The sequence below is a fragment of the Sceloporus occidentalis genome, unplaced genomic scaffold (genome assembly GCF_023333645.1).
Source record: "Sceloporus occidentalis isolate IW3139 unplaced genomic scaffold, rSceOcc1.0.p SCAF_2, whole genome shotgun sequence".
In the NCBI taxonomy this organism is placed as follows: Eukaryota; Metazoa; Chordata; class Lepidosauria; order Squamata; family Phrynosomatidae; genus Sceloporus; species Sceloporus occidentalis.
Window position 1 is genome coordinate 258,255,273 of NW_028316982.1, and position 15,637 is coordinate 258,270,909.

A 15,637-nucleotide genomic window follows, 5' to 3' on the forward strand; every position below is an offset into this window, starting at 1 on the left:
CTACAATGCATTTGTAGCCTTGAAAATGGCACAAAATTAGATGCAAAAGACTAGAGCTGAGCTGCCCCTCTGGAGAATGTAATGGCACCTGGGCTACTGCAGGTATTATTTAGCATGGAAAAATCCATGCTGACTTTTTATCATCAATTACTGCAATCATCCAAGGTAGCTTTGTACACTTTTTTTTAATACAGATTAACCTTTTGCATTTACTTGCCGTTTGACCTCACAATCTGAAATTTTATCCCACTCTATGTGCATTATACAACTTCCTTGGTTTTGAGGGATGCATCCAGTATCAGCTACAAACTGTGGGGAAAACCCAATGGGGTTCTGCCACTTTCAGGAGCCACCAAAAAGAGCATCCAAGGGCCATATGTGACCACAGGTTCAACAACGCCTACAGAACACTTCTGATGAAATGTACTGTAATCCACAAAACCCCAACACAGTTTTTATCCTTGGTTTTAGTATAAGACTAAGACTAAGTCATTTCCCCTGTAATGTGAAGTCAAAGGCTTTCATGGCTGACATCCATAGTTTTTGTGGGTTTTTGGGCTATGTTCTAGAAGAGTTTATTCCCGATGTTTTGCCAGCATCTGTGGCTTGCATCTTCAGAGAATACTGGCATGGAAGTGATTGGGGTATAGATAGATAGATAGATAGAGTGTGACCATTGGTTGAGAGAAAGTGATTTACATGTTAATCTGTGGCCTCATTCCCGCTTAGCAATGAATCACTTTGTGATCCGAATCGATGGATTGGTTTGGCAGCGGAGTGTGGTTCACAATACATTTGCCCCGATTGAATTTTCTTGCTGCAAAATAAAATAAAACAACCCACTTGTGATTCACATTAATGAATGAATCGATCAAAATGGACCCGCTGCAGCCGGCCAAAGGGTATTATTATTATTATTATTAACCTTTATTTATAAAGCGCTGTAAATTTACACAGCGCTGTACATACAATCTTTTAGTTAGACGGTTCATTTAAATCGATTCTGGTCCATATCTGGTTCACACTTGCGCAGAATGTATTTATCCAAAAAGACACAAAAAAGAATCAGCGTCAAAGAGACAGAGGTTAAATGGGTTTAGCGCATGGCTCCTCTCTCTGAATTGCTTCAGTGCGAACCATGGTCATTTAAACTGGTTCAAACCAATTTGTGATCGGGTTTAAAAGGCAGTGAGAATGAGGGCTGTGTGTTGTTGGTCTGCTGTTGAATGGCAAGAACTCAGAGCGACCGTTTAATTAGTGACCCATTCTCTGTTGGGAAAACCCTGGATGGTTTCCATTTGCATTTGCTGGGCCTTGATTTTGGCGTTTCCCGGCATTGGTAGCCAGACTTTGCTTACTTTAAGGTTTCTCCTTTCCTATTGAAGTTGTCCATGAAGTTGTCCATGGATTTCAGTGGCTTCCCTGTGCCTCCTGACCTAATAGCTGTTGGCATGGTCCAGAATTTCAGTGTTTTCAAACAGCATTTAAATAATTAAAGACGCCCCAAGGCCTTGCCATTCAACAACAGGGCAATGCAGAGATTCACACGTAAACCACTTCCTCTCAACCGCTGGAAACAGTGGTCAGTGGACTATAAAGAGTCGTAGTAAAGGTGTCAAAATATGGTCCTGGTCCTCAAAGTAGTGGGAAAAACTCTGCCAGCCAGCCACAACAGCCAGCTTAGGAAGTTCTGCCCTAGGACACCCTGCTGGGATTGGTGGAGAAACATTATACCCACTATATCCCAAGTATATTACACTCATCCCTCCCGATTTGCTGGGTTTAGGGGCACAGGACCCCTTTGAATGTGGAAAAACCACAAATAACAAAAACACTACGTTTCTACCTGAGAAGACACCTCTCTAGGAATCTCTAGGTCCTCCAGTGCAACTCTGTGGTCAACATTTGCCAGACACTGACCACTGAACTGCACTGGAGGAGCTACAGATGCCTAGAGGAGTGTTCTCCCTAGGAATCTCTAAGGCCTTCAGTGTGACTTTGGGTTAAATTTGACCATAGAGTTGCTCTGGAGGAGGACCTAGAGATTCCTAGAGAGAACATATTAATCACATCCGTGAATCATGTCTCTCTGACTTTCCTGAGCTTTATGCTGAGTCTTGAGAAAGGGAAATCCCAGCGACGTCCGGGAAAAGGAGGGCGCCTGCTCAACCTAAGAGCAGCCTGGCATGGACTACAAATCCCATCGGCCCCCTCGCAGCGAACGTGTGCCTGAGAGGAGGCTGCTCTGACCCATGGAGGGCTACAAACACGGAGAGGCGCCTCCTCCTCCTCCTTCCACTCCTCGGGTAAAACCTACCAGGCCGTTTCCTCCGCGCCTCAGCTCTTCAAAACGCCTCCCCGGCACGACTTCCGCTTCTAAAAATCGTCGCCCCTGACGTCACATCCGGCTGACCAAACCGCCCATTCTGCGCGCGCGCCCCTCGCCTCGCCGTTCGAATGGCAGCAAAGCCGCGGGAAGCTGGGCGGGCTCTAGCGATGAGGAGCTGTTCTGCGCATGCGCTCGTTCACCCCCCCTCCCCGCCACATACGTACCTGCTTTCGTAGAAGTGAGAGGTTGCGAGGAGGAAGTACGCATGCGCATAACTGCCTTCATGAGAACTTGAAGTAAAGCGGTTAGGAGAAGGGAGCCTAAGGTTATAATAACGCATGTGCAAAACTTGAGCTAAAGCAGGGAAGAGAGCCAAAGGATGGAAGTACGCATGCGCAGAGCTTGATTTAAATCACTTGGGAAGAGGCTAAGGGTGAACGTACGCAACGGAGCCTGATTCCGGAAGTACGTATAACTTGAAATAGAAGGGAGGCTAAGGGTGGAAGTACGCATGCGCAGATCTTGAAATCAAGAGACTGGAGCTAAGGGTCGAAGTACGCATGCGCAGAGTTTGAAGTACAGTAAATCACTTGGGAGGCTAAGAATGGAAGTACGCATGCGCATATCTGAAAATTCCACAGAAGTTGAAATAAAGAGGTTGGGCGAAGGGAGCCTAACGTTGGAAGTGCGCATGCGCGTAACCCCAAGAGGCTCTCCCTGTAACAGAACTCGAAACAGGCTGAGTAAAGACTAGGGAGCCTAGGGTCGAAAATACGCATGCGCAAATGGGGGGCGGCCCCCGTTCTTCCTCAACCCCTTGGAAGGAATCGAAACCTTGCAACTGTTGGAAGTACGCATGCGCCGGCAGTGAGCGCTGGTGGCAGTTGGGCAGTTCTACGCAAATAGCGTTCCTCCCGCTGAATGTTGGTATTCAGGAACAAAGGGACGCTCTTCCCTCTGGCTGAATGGAGGAGGCTTCTAGGTGAAGAAGGGTATCGTTATTATGGGCTTATATTGTTTGTTTATAGCATTTATGCCCCGCTCTTCAGCCAAAAGGCTATCAGAGCGGCTTACATTGCTTTAAATTAGACATTTCCTTGCCCTTGGGCTTACAGTCTAAAGACTTGGCTTTATTAATGGGGTTCAGTGCTATTCAACATCTTTATCAATGACTTGGAGGACAGAATTGGGGGCATGCTCATTAAATTTGCAGATGACACCAAATTAGGAGGAATGGCTAATGCTCCGAAGGACAGAGAATGGCCTGAACTGACTAGAAAGCTGGGCCAAGGCTAATCAATGAATTTCGACACAGAGAAATGCAAGGTACTGCACTTAGGGCAGAAAATGAAAAGCACAGATATAGGATCATGGGAGACATGTGGCTGAAAGGAAGAACGAGTGAAAGGGATCTAGGAGTCCAAGTAGACCACAAGTTGAACATGAGTCAACAGTGTGATGCGGCAGCTAAAAAGGCCAATGCTATTTTAGGCTGCATCAATAGAAGTATAGTGTCTAGATCAAGAGAAGTAATAGTGCCACTGTATTCTGCTCTGGTCAGGCCCCACCTAGAATATTGTGTCCAGTTCTGGGCGCCACAATTCAGAAAGGACATTGAGAAACTGGAGCGTGTCCAAAGGAGGGCGACGAAAATGGTGAAGGGTCTGGAAACCATGCCCTATGAGGAACGACTTAGGGAGCTGGGGATGTTTAGCCTGGAGAAAAGAAGGTTAAGAGGTGATATGATAGCCCTGTTTAAATATTTGAAAGGATGTCATATTGAGGAGGGAGCAAGCTTGTTTTCTGCTGCTCCAGAGAACAGGACCCAATGGATGCAAGCTACAGGAAAAGAGATTCCACCTGAACATTAGGAGGAACTTCCGGACAGTAAGGGCTGTTCGACAGTGGAATGCACTTCCTCGGAGGGTGATAGTCTCCTTCCTTGGAGGTCTTTAAACAGAGGCTGGATGGCCATCTGTCAGGGATGCTTTGATTGGGAGTTCCTGCATGGCAGAATGGGGTTGGACTGGATCAGGGCCCTTGAGGTCTCTTCCAATTCTATGATGCTGTATAATCTTCCAATTCCATACCATTGAGCTATGGTCATTAAAGCAATGTCAAGCTGCTTTATTTCTGCAGTGATGCGGCAGCCTGCTAGAATGCATACTAGTTTGCCTTAGGTCAGGTGTATTGTGGCTTTCGCTTGCAATGTGTTCTGCAAGGGGCCCAGTGTGCTTTCTGTATGTAGCATGCATTGTAGTGGATCTCTGGGCAAAGTTTTGTTAACCTTTACTAATATTCTGCCTTTAAAAGCTGCTTCCTTAGCAACACTGCTTCGTGTTCATTGTTTAAATATGGTAGTCCAAGACATGAGCTTCTCTGTGGTGGCAGCAGGTTATAAGGTCTGAGTTTCTTCCTTCTTCCTTTAGTGTCGTTTAGGAGGTTGTCTTCTTCCATCCTGGTATCCAGTCTGAGAAAGCATCCTGTTTTATGGTTTGGAGCTTGCTCCGAGTACTGTATTGTTTTTTCTGATGATTATGCGAATACACCCATCCATCCATATTTGCAGATTTGGTTATTCACAGATCTGATGAATATGTTTTCTCTAGGAGTATCTATGTCCTCCAGTGCAATTCTTAACTAAAACTTGCACTGAAAGACCTAGAGGTTCCTGGAGAGAATACTCTGCTAGGCATTTGCAGCTCCTCTGGCGCAGTGCTATGGTCAGTGTTTGTTGGACGTTGACCATAGAGTTGCATTGGAGGACCTAGAGATTCCTAGAGAGGTGTCCTCTCAAGTAAAAACATGGTGGTTTTGTTATTTGCGTTTTTTCCATATTCACAGGGGTCTTAAGCCCCTATCCCTAGCGAATATGGAGGGACAAGTGTATTTTCAATGAAGATGTCCTGAAACTTGGGCATGTTCCTAGTGTTTATATTTGTTTTCAATATGTTTTGTTACTCATCTCCAAAACTCTTAACTGAAAGACAAACTATAACTGTGTCAATTGAAGTGTTAAATTTCCAAGGAGCAAAAGAAATTCCTGGAGAAGCAATTCCAGAAACTGAAATGTAGGATTCTGTAAAATGTATCTTCTGCAAAAACAAAAAGCGTGACTTTTGTCTCCATCTCCCCATAAAATAGGTGAGACTGTGGTGCAGAAATTGTGCCCCACAGAGTCAGCTTCTGGTTTACTTCCTGCTTAGAAAAAAAGTTCATCCTAAAATTGGGCAAGGGGGGAAATCTGACAAATTCCCCTTCCGGGGTTTTTGGGGATATTTTTACCTCCAGAAATTATTTTTTTAAATCAGACAAGGCATTTCCAGCTCCTATGGGGCCGGTGTGGCCACCCAACATTTGATGTTTGTATGTCCTTGCAATACAGTCGTACCTCTGTATCCACAGTTTCTTTATCCACAGATTCAACGATCCACAGCTTGAAAATATTTTTCAAAACTGATTCCAAAAAGCCCCTTGCCATTTTATGAAAGGAATGGAAATTTTACTGTGCCATTGCATTTAATGGGACTTGTGCATCCACAGATTTTGGTATTCACGGAGGGTCCTGGAACCAAACCCAATGGGTACCAAGGGCCCACTGTATAGTCAGTGATGTTGTAGTCCAAGAGCCTCTGGATGTCCACATTTTGCCCATTCCTGCTATAAATCTAACTGTTGAGCCAGAAATACTGTTTCCATGTTGCCTGAATATGAGGGTATGTGAGCTTGTTGCTGTATCTTTTTTCATTTGTTCTGCCTGTTAATAAACAAGTAAAATCTTTCTCTTTTTTCTAAGATCAAACAGTGGGAGTGGAGAACCTTTCTGCATTCGCTTTGTCCTTTCATCTGTGAGGTGACTTTATAGTGGTATATATTGGATCATTGATTTTTTCCCCTTTGTTTTTTTCCCTTTTCCCCAGAGTCTGCTTCCATCTGAACATGAGCAAACAAAAGAAGGTGATGTGTGTTGATCAGACAACAAACCTTGACCAGTTTGATCCTGATATCATTGCTGAGACTGAGAAGCTGTTTCAGAAGCAATTTTTATACACCAAACCACCCAACAATGAATGGCAGCTACCTGATCCCAGCCAGGCTTTTACCTGCAACCACAGTGAGTTCAGTTCCCTTGTGGCTCTGAAAAATTCTCTGAATGAAGTCAAAAACAGGTTGAGTGATAAGAAATTAGACGAGTGGCATCAACACACATCCTTCACCAATAAAGCCGGGAAAATCATTGCTCATCTCAAGAAGTCTGTGAATGCCGAGTTGTGTACCCAGGCTTGGTGTAAGTTCCACGAGATCCTGTGCACCTTTCCTGTGCTCCCAAATGAAGCACTTCAAACTGGAGAACTCAACTCTGTTCACCTCTGTGAAGCGCCTGGTGCCTTTATAGCCAGTCTCAACCACTACCTAAAGTCTCATCGTATCCCTTGTGATTGGAACTGGGTAGCCAATACCTTAAACCCATATCATGAAGCGAATGATAACCTCATGGTGATTATGGATGATAGACTTATTGCAAACACTTTACCCTGGTGGTATTTTGGACCTGACAATACTGGGAATGTCATGACCCTGAAACATCTCACTGGACTGCAGCATTTCATCAGCAATATGGCCACCGTTCACCTGGTCACATCTGATGGCAGTTTTGATTGCCAAGGAAATCCCGGTGAACAAGAAGCACTTGTTTCCTCTTTGCACTATTGTGAAACAGTCACTGCTTTAATGACGCTTGGCCTTAGGGGCTCTTTTGTCCTGAAGATGTTCACTTTGTTTGAACATTGTTCTGTGAACTTGTTGTTTCTGCTGAACTGTTCTTTTGAGGAAGTCCGTGTTTTTAAACCAGCCACCAGCAAAGCAGGGAACTCTGAGGTATATGTGGTTTGCCTTCACTATTTGGGTAGGGAGGCTGTTCACTCACATTTGTCCAAGATGATGCAGCACTTTGGAACAGAAGTGGTGGAGAAAGCCCTTTTCCCTCAACACTTAATTCCAGAATCGTTCCTTAAAGTTCACGAGGAATGCTGTTCTTTCTTTCACAGGCACCAAACAGAGACAATTTTGGACAACCTCAGACTCTTTGAATGTATGGATGAGGTGGAACAGGCAAGACTAAATATTTTACGGGATTGTGCTGTCGAGTTCTATCTGCAGAGGTTCCAGATGAAGCCTATTGCTAGAAATAACTGGCTAGTGAAAAGGCCCCATGCTAGCTGCAGCATGAATGCTAAATGGTGTGGACAGAGGAACAGATATTTTTGTACATATAATGAAAGGAAGTTAATGGAATCCCTTTCATGGGAAAATAAAGTAATAAAGGGCTGTCTTAACCACTGGGCTGAAGAACACTCCCTTGGTAATGCAGGCAAAAGCTGTATTTTAGAAGGGGCGACTTGTAACCAAGACTATCACTTGTGGTATGTTTTGGAGGGGCGGAGGTTGCCGAAAGTTACATGTTCTCCCTTTTGTGATGGTGAGGCCTTGAAGAGCCTCAATGAAGCCCTGGATAAATCTTTGGTTGGACAAGTAAGTGCTGACACCCTCATGAGACTGACACAGCAAGAATGCCAATCTTGCCATGTTCTTACAGAACATGTGATACTGTCTGAATTGGCAGACCTTATAGAATGCCACAAACAGTCTTCAAATGAAGATTGCATTGACCAGAGAAGATGCTTGGTTGTGGGCTTCCCATCATTTTGTGCTGAAAGCCAATCTGGTTTGGAAGTTAAGTTGCTGGAGTCAGGATCTTTTTCCACTTCCAACTGTTCATTACTTCATGATGGAGATCCAAAGTATCAACAAGAACTTTTGGAATGCCTCTTGTATTTGTTCCCTCAGCTTCAGAAAGGAAATTCTTTGGTTCTGCCTGTTCTTTCCTGTTTTACACGCTTCATGGCTGGCTTAGTTTACATATTGCACAGCTGTTTTCAGTGCATATCATTTGTCTGCCCTATATCATCTCAGCCTTTAGGGACAAGTGCAGTATTGCTGTGTGTTGGCTATCAAGGTCTTCCAGATCCAGTGTTCCAATACTTGCAGCAGCTGGATAAACTCATGAGCACCTTGCTTGACTCAGACTCCTCACAGCAGGTCTTGCAATTTTTGCCTATGGAAAATCTTTTAAAAGGTTTGCTCTTGGAGTTCTTATGGGACCTAAACACTGCCATTGTAAAAAGACGGTTGCATCTGATTATCCAGATTGAACAGCAGCAAAGGACGTGATACTTAGTTTGAAACACCAGATTAAACACCAGATTGCTGCAGTCCCTTTCATCTTGCTACTTAATTTTTTTTCCTTTTCTTAACACCAAACCTAGAAAATAACATTTTAAATTGTGAGACATGAGACCTCTTCTGCTGTCCTTTGTACTGCATCTGCTTATGCCCATTTAAGCCTGGGAAACACACAAAGTGATAAAAAAAACTATTTAAGCTGGGGAAACAAAAGTAAAACACTGTAGATGATGTTGCTCTAGCCAGCAGAGCCAAAGGTGAGGGCTGATCTGGACAGCTATGAATTTCCCACTGTGCTTTAAATGCTGACCAAATATGCCTAGTTTAGACTTTGTTCAGAAGTGACATAGGCTTCCTATATAGTCATCCACAATTGCATAGGAGCTGTTTCCCCAGAGTATGACTGATTCCATGCAGCTGGTGTGTGAGAGAGTGTAAGTGAGACAACATTAAACAACCACATGTGCAATAGAGCAATTCACTCGGGCTTCTCAAACAAATTGGTTCCCATCCAGGATTGTTAAACTAACTGTTCTATTCATGCACATTATATTTGTGGCTGCTTATGAAGAGACTTAAGGATGTGTTGAGAGAATCAAAACACCATCTATGCTCCTACCAAGACTTTGAGAAGAAGCAAATTGTCGAGTTTGTTAAACTTCTGTACTGCCAAATGTAGAGCAACTTTTCCATTGCTGTTCAAATGTACTGGACCACAGTGGCCATCACCCAGACTGCATAGTCACAGTGGGTAGAAGCCTTTGCTGTTGTATTCAAATATATCTGGAGGTTGCCTGGATAGGAAATAATATTCCTGTAATGTGCACCAGCCTTATTCCAGTTGTGTAAAATCGTTTTGGATTACCCTTTTCCTTGGAACATTCCTGGGAAATTATGTGTGGTAAAAAACATAGTTCACTTGTATTAAACAAACGTCCTATGTTGATCACAAAAGTTACCCACCAGGCAAGTATATATAGACCATTATTATCTATTAAATGAGATAAGACTTGGTTCTCTCTCCCCTGTTTTCATTCCAGTGAGCCTGCTGTATCGACAGGCTAGCAGTCTGTGGGTTGGAGCATCCATATCTCACTACACCCCATATTATTCAGTGGTGGTGCAGACATGCAATTGCACCAGTGTAGATGCACACATGTCGCCACCCATTAAATACTATTGGGTGCAACCGTATGGGTTTTCCCCATCTGGTTGGGGTGGTGGTGGAACTGAACGTCCACAGATGAGAAGGGTCCACTGTAATGGCATGTGAATCTTGTGGCTCTTTGGATACTGCTGGACTATAAGCCCCAGCAGCCCTAGCCAACTTGGTCAGTAATGGAATGCTGAGAGTTTCAGTCCAACGACATCTGAAGGGCCACATGACTGCCACAACCCCTGAATAGAGAATAAATTGAATGCTGGGATTATTTGAGTATAGGTGCTTCAGCCTTAATGTAGTAGCATATATTATTGGATATGCTTGATTCTTAGTTCAGGTGTTTAGTTCAACATAGAGAGGTCTATATAATTGTCAAAAGACCGAGATTGGATTCTGTCTACATTATAACCAGTAGTTCTGGAAAAATATTAAGGTACTATTCAAGTAGTATATGAGTAACAAGCTTCCATTATGTAGAGTCAAAGGGATAGGAGAAATGGAGTGGAGGAAGGAGTTAAGCACACTTCTCCTTACTGCACAGAAAGTTACATTTTTCTACATATTGTCATTTTACAGCTTTTTAATAGTCTGTTTCCAGAACTATTGCTTTCCAAAAACCTTAATTCCAGACATGAGTGTCCACAGAGGTACACAAGTGTACACAGAAGTAAACAAAGCCTTGTCAGGCAGGAGTCTGTGCTCAGGAATCATTGTCTTTTTTGCCCTGATTTTTTAAAATAGGGACTTGCATTTCTTTTCACAGAAAAATGTTTATGCTGGATATTTCTACACTGTTAAATCTGGTTATTAAATCAAGTTGGCATATTGTTATTCTCCAAATAATTATTTTCTTTCATTAATTTTGGAATCTTAATTCCCCCCCCCCCTTATTTTTAAGTTAAATCCTTGAAAAGAGTGACTGTTTTGGAACAAACAGCTGGAAGGTTGCAGCCTAATGTTATTTGGACCTAACTACATTTTATTTGTGTTCTAATCTTGTCTGAATTAGGAGAACAATGCAAGTTTGATTTAGAAGAAGTTAAAACATTTTCTCCAGATTTTGAGAATAAAATATCTATTTTCTCTGTGGTTTTGCATTTAATTATTTAAGTACATCCCAGAAGGAACCTGCTTTACAGAACAGCACCAGCAAGATTTCGAGATTGCTGGAAATAATGGAGAATGTTGAGTTTTGCAATAAATATAACTTAAATTATAATGTTTTTCCTAAATTAAAGCATTGTGTTTCCATCCTTACTGTAACCTGTATTAAATCCAAAAAGATTTTTTTGGCTGAGTAGAGAGAAATTTGAGGGGCTTCAGTAATCTTTTTAGACTTTGAGATTAGAGGCACTAAAGGGTCCCTGACTGAAAGATTGTTTAGAGTAATCTCACATATCCTATTTTGTTACATGTAGACTGCTTATTGCTATGTAAGACTTTTGTATTGCTTTAAGTTCCCATATGATCTGCTACATGTCATTGGACTGCAACTCCCAGCATCCCATACCATTGCTTACATTACCTAGGGCTACTGGGATTTGTAATCCAACATCATCTGATGTAGGTAAATTTGTTAACCAAAGTCTAAACTGCATCATCTCGGTGTGGAAAAACTGTTGTTAGCTGTTAGTATGTGTCATGTACTGGCAGATCTTAGCTCAGAAACCCAAAGCTTCAGTTTAAAACCACAAGCTTTATTCAGAAGCCAAATCACATCACAATTTTAGGACTGAGGCAGTGTGGTTACATAGTATAATGAAAGCACAAACATTTTTGTGTCATCAGTTCCCATTTGTCATAACACCCTGTTTTCTCTTGGACCAGGTATTCCCACAGATCTAACCTTGGCAGTTCCTGGTGCCTATTAGCTACCCTTCACATTTGCTTGTTAGCCATACCCAGGATAGATAACCATTCCCTTCCACCTGAGAACCACCAGCATCCAGCAAGATGAAACAAACCAAGCAAAAGCCAGAGCCTAATTAACTAGCAAGAATGGCAGGAACCTTTGAGGGATTCAGATCCTGAAAGCATGGCAGGGAAAGTCTGAAGACCCCATGCATGTTTCAGATCCAGGAAACAGGATAGTCTATTATTTCCCCAGCTACTGTCTTGACCAGAGTGGTATAAATGCATGGAACAGGGGCAGGAAAATTGACCCCAGATATTACTACAACTCCCATAATCCGTGACCATTTTGTCATGAAGCCTGGGACTATCAGGTATTGTACAAAATTTCTGAAGAATACCACATTGCCTACTCTTGGTTGGAAGGTTGGATTGTGAGCTTGGAAAAGTTACTTTTAGGGCTCCAGCTTCCAGAAGCCCTCAGCCTGGGAGATTATGGAAGCTGGAGTCCAAAAAGTAACTTTTTCATGCTCTGATTTGACCAGCACTGGGAAGACCCAGGTTCAAATTCCCACTCAGCCATGAAGCTTCCTAGTCCATGGCTGTGAAGTAGTTTTACCACCCTGATCCCTCAGAAAGAGATGAAACTAGCTAATACTGTATAGAAATAAAACGAACTCTCTTTTGAGGGTGTCATTTAAGTTGCCTGCTGTCCTCTCTCCCAAAGCAGATGGGTCTATAAAGCAGTGAAGAATTTTGCAGAAGCAAGAGCTCTGTATAAATATGCTGGTTCTGGTCTCTGGAGACTAGCTGCAAGAACTTCAGAAGCCATATGCACAATTATTTCACATAGGCCTCTCCATGTACCTGCCTGTCTTTCCTGCAAGAAGAACCCTACAATCAACCTTAAAGGTTAGAAAAACGGCACAGCAGCCGTAAAAGAGGTGCTCCTCCAATTATAATAATATGTGTAATTACCTGCAATAAATAGGCTAATTAACTCTGGATTCACTGAGCCTGCAGCTGCTCAGGTGCTGTTCTTGAACTATTGTTCGCAGCAATGTGTTTTGTTGGACTGAAGGATTCTAAATTTAGAAGACCAACTAGATGTAATTTCAGAACCTATAAAGAGAACAGATGTCTCCCACCTAGATTAATGCAAAATTGTAGTGCTACTTAAGCAAAGAGCGAAGCTCAGATTCTATATGTATCTGACTTCACATGCTTCCCATAGTTATTCGGAAGAGGCAGTTACATTAGTATACCCCTGATCAATTTTGGGGTAGGCATCCCATCGGTCCTCAAAAGGTATGTTACAATTGTTTTTAATCTTGCTTTTCTGTCCTCAAAAATAGTTGATTGGAAAAATGATGAGTGAAAAAAATGACAAACACTATTAACACCTAGCCATCCAAATATCAAAGTATCAGAGACAGCCCTACTAAAATTCAGGTCTAAATGACATGGAATGGAAGTGGACTGGATCTCAGTGCAAGGAATTCTACAGCCTGAATGCTACCACTTTTTGCCTGCAGACCTGTGGTGAAAATGGTACTTCACATTTGCCATATAGGAAGCCCCCTCACATCTTGTAGACCGCCTACCTCAAGTCCACTGCCTAATACAGGTGCTGTTTCCTCTCCAAGAAACACACGCCATTCTATGGAGGCAAGTCTTCCCTGCTGTTCCTAGGGAAAGCTCTAGAAAGCTCTTCTAATGTGCAGCAGGGACAAACTGCTGAGTAGACCTCAAACCTAGAGCTCAGGGCATGTATCTCAGAGGGAAATAGTAAACAATGGATGCAATCTACAGGAAAAGAGATTCCACCTTAATATTAGGAGGTACTTCCTGACAGTAAGAGCTGTTTGACAGAGGAACACACTCCCTCGGAGAGTGGTGGAGTCCCCGCCTTTGGAGGCTTTTAAACAGGCTTGATGGCCGTCCGTGAGAACTGTTTGGATTGTGTCTTCCTGCATGGCAACAGGTTGGACTGGATGGCTCTTGAGGTCTCTTCCAACTATGATTCTGTGATCCTATAGTTACCCATTAGACAATGATCTTGAAGCCTCCTCGGATGCCTGTCCCGGTTGCACTGCAGAGGTGCCTTCTAAAGCTTTTCCTTGGAGCAGCAGACTTGAGACTCAACTTGAAAGTATCTTGCAAGGACTTAAGACACCACTTGAGATTTGAAGGTAGAGACTTGGCATAAAAAAGTTGAATTCATCACTTGGTAGGACAGAGAAAGCCCTCTCCCAAGGACCTTAAAACTCAGGCAGGCTTTTAAAACTGCCAACCAAGCAATAAGGTACCAGCCTCAGATTACCCTGGTTCTCTACATGTCTTCTGTACAACATCTGTAACATTTCTGTGTTGTTTTTTTAATTTCTCAGAGTGTTTTCCCTCAACTGCCCTCACTGTTATTCTTCTCAGTCTACCATGATCAAACCAAAGGCACTAATAGCAAAAATAATATTTCATGCTGCATTCATTAATTTGGCCATTATTTACCTTTGGGACAACAAAAATGCCAATAAACATTGGTGTTCCTGTCAGCATTTGACTGCTTTTAACAAGCTACTCTCTGATCCTTTAAATTATTTCCTCTAATAGATAGGTTCCCTGCTGTCAGGATTGATTTCATCATGAAGTATGTTAATCTAAGCGATGTGGACACTTGAGTTAGATGCACTCCCAGCACGAAAGCAACAGCCAAAGTCTTTGTATGCTGCTGATTCTGTTTGGAATGCCTCCTTTTCCCATGAGGTCTGTGGTGGAGGGCAAATTAGAGAGACTGACGTTATCACTAATTTTTGAAGACTTGCTTGAAGTTATATAAATATCTTGCTCACCTCAGTTCTTACAGTTGTGCATTTGATAAGGAAAAAGGGGAGTTTAGCAGAGGAGAGTGAATAGGGATAGAAAGAAGGAAAGGCTTAAGCAGACAATAATTTACTTGTCACAGTCCCTTCAAGCCATTCATTTCCATCATCCCTGTTTATTTCCTTTGGAATGATGGTTTTCTTTCTTTCTCACTCTCCCTCCCTCCCTCCCTCTCTCTCTCTCTTCTTCTCCCTTTAAACTATGAATTTCTGCCTTTCTGTCAATTATTGTCCTGTCCCAGTCCAGTCAGTCAATCAGGAAGTAGCTTTTTGTTTCTGTCTACCAACTAATTTTCTGCTTCTTCTTTTGCATTTGGTAACATTTTGTTTTCTGAGGAACCTTTCTGAACTTTGCTAGGCTTGTCCCTTGTAAACCAAAGACTTCTAGCTACATACAACCTCACAAGGCTGTCTATGTTGAGTGGGCCCTCAACATTTGCTGGTGTTAGGGGTGAAGGACTCCTGTGAAGATGGAACAGTCACAAATAAAAAGCACTATATTTTTTCAGCTGAGAGAACATCTCTCTAGGCATTTGTAGGTCTTCCATCACAACTCTGTGGTCAACTTTCAGCAGAGTTGCGCTGGGGGACCTGGAGATTCTTAGCACATATACTCAAATACATGAATAATCAAAGCTGCAAATGTGGAGGGCTGTCTCATTATTACTAATCAAACTCACACTAAAGAAGAAATGTCTGTGCTGGAAGATTACAGAAGCTGTGATTCTCCTTTAACACAAGGTACATGTTCCTACATCTTCTAAAGCATTCTCCTGCCCCATCCCCAAAAACCCAGATTTTGTTTGAGCTTTTTGTCAGTGTGGGATGTTGTCTATCCCCACATGTTCTGAGGCAAGAAATTGATCCCTGGAACATTCCCACTCCTATTGTAAATTATTAACCATTCTGGTTGTCCGACTTGCACACACAAAAGATAACCATTTTATAATACCATGAAACCAAGCTAAATAGAAAATGGACGACAGTTAGGGTTGCCAGAGTGAGAACTGGAAATGCCTCCTATTCTTTTAATGGCTGTGCAGAAGAGGGAGTTTCAGCAGGTGTTTGTCATGCAGCCAAGTAACAGATGACACCTGTTTGGAAGAGGAAATTTCAGCAAGTGTTGCTTGTTATCTACTGTATATACTCGACTATAAGTCAATAAATTTTTGC

At 42.6% G+C, this 15,637-nt stretch overlaps 2 protein-coding genes across 5 annotated transcripts in view; one reads left to right on the forward strand and one right to left on the reverse strand.

Moving 5' to 3' along the window:
- CEP295 (centrosomal protein 295) overlaps positions 1–2,471 on the reverse strand; it is a 60,626-nt gene extending 58,155 nt beyond the window's left edge. For both annotated transcript variants that reach the window (XM_089512843.1, XM_089512842.1), the window contains exon 1: positions 2,318–2,471. The gene's annotated coding sequence lies outside the window, so the exon portion shown is untranslated. The remainder of the gene's footprint in view (positions 1–2,317) is intronic.
- Positions 2,472–3,218: 747 nt separating this feature from the next.
- Positions 3,219–10,822, forward strand: LOC149320059 (cap-specific mRNA (nucleoside-2'-O-)-methyltransferase 2-like). Of its 3 annotated transcripts, none has more exons than XM_089512848.1 (2): positions 3,219–3,321; positions 6,250–10,822. In XM_089512848.1, exons 1-2 carry the CDS (start codon positions 3,251–3,253, stop codon positions 8,558–8,560), a joined length of 2,382 nt encoding a protein of 793 aa, XP_089368974.1. In that variant the 5' UTR covers positions 3,219–3,250; the 3' UTR covers positions 8,561–10,822. The 3 variants fall into 3 exon arrangements, with proteins under 3 accessions (XP_089368974.1, XP_089368975.1, XP_089368976.1); XM_089512849.1 differs by having other exon boundaries at positions 3,219–3,311; XM_089512850.1 differs by lacking the exon at positions 3,219–3,321 and adding an exon at positions 3,362–3,655.
- The last annotated feature ends 4,815 nt before the right edge of the window (positions 10,823–15,637 follow it).

Excerpts from the sequence above, each read along its gene's own strand:
- LOC149320059 (XM_089512848.1), top strand. The coding sequence starts at position 3,251 with ATGTTGGTATTCAGGAACAAAGGGACGCTCTTCCCTCTGGCTGAATGG. Across the intron at positions 3,322-6,249 it reads AGGCTTCTAGGTGAAGAAGG|AGTCTGCTTCCATCTGAACA; the intron begins GTATCGTTATTA and ends CCTTTTCCCCAG.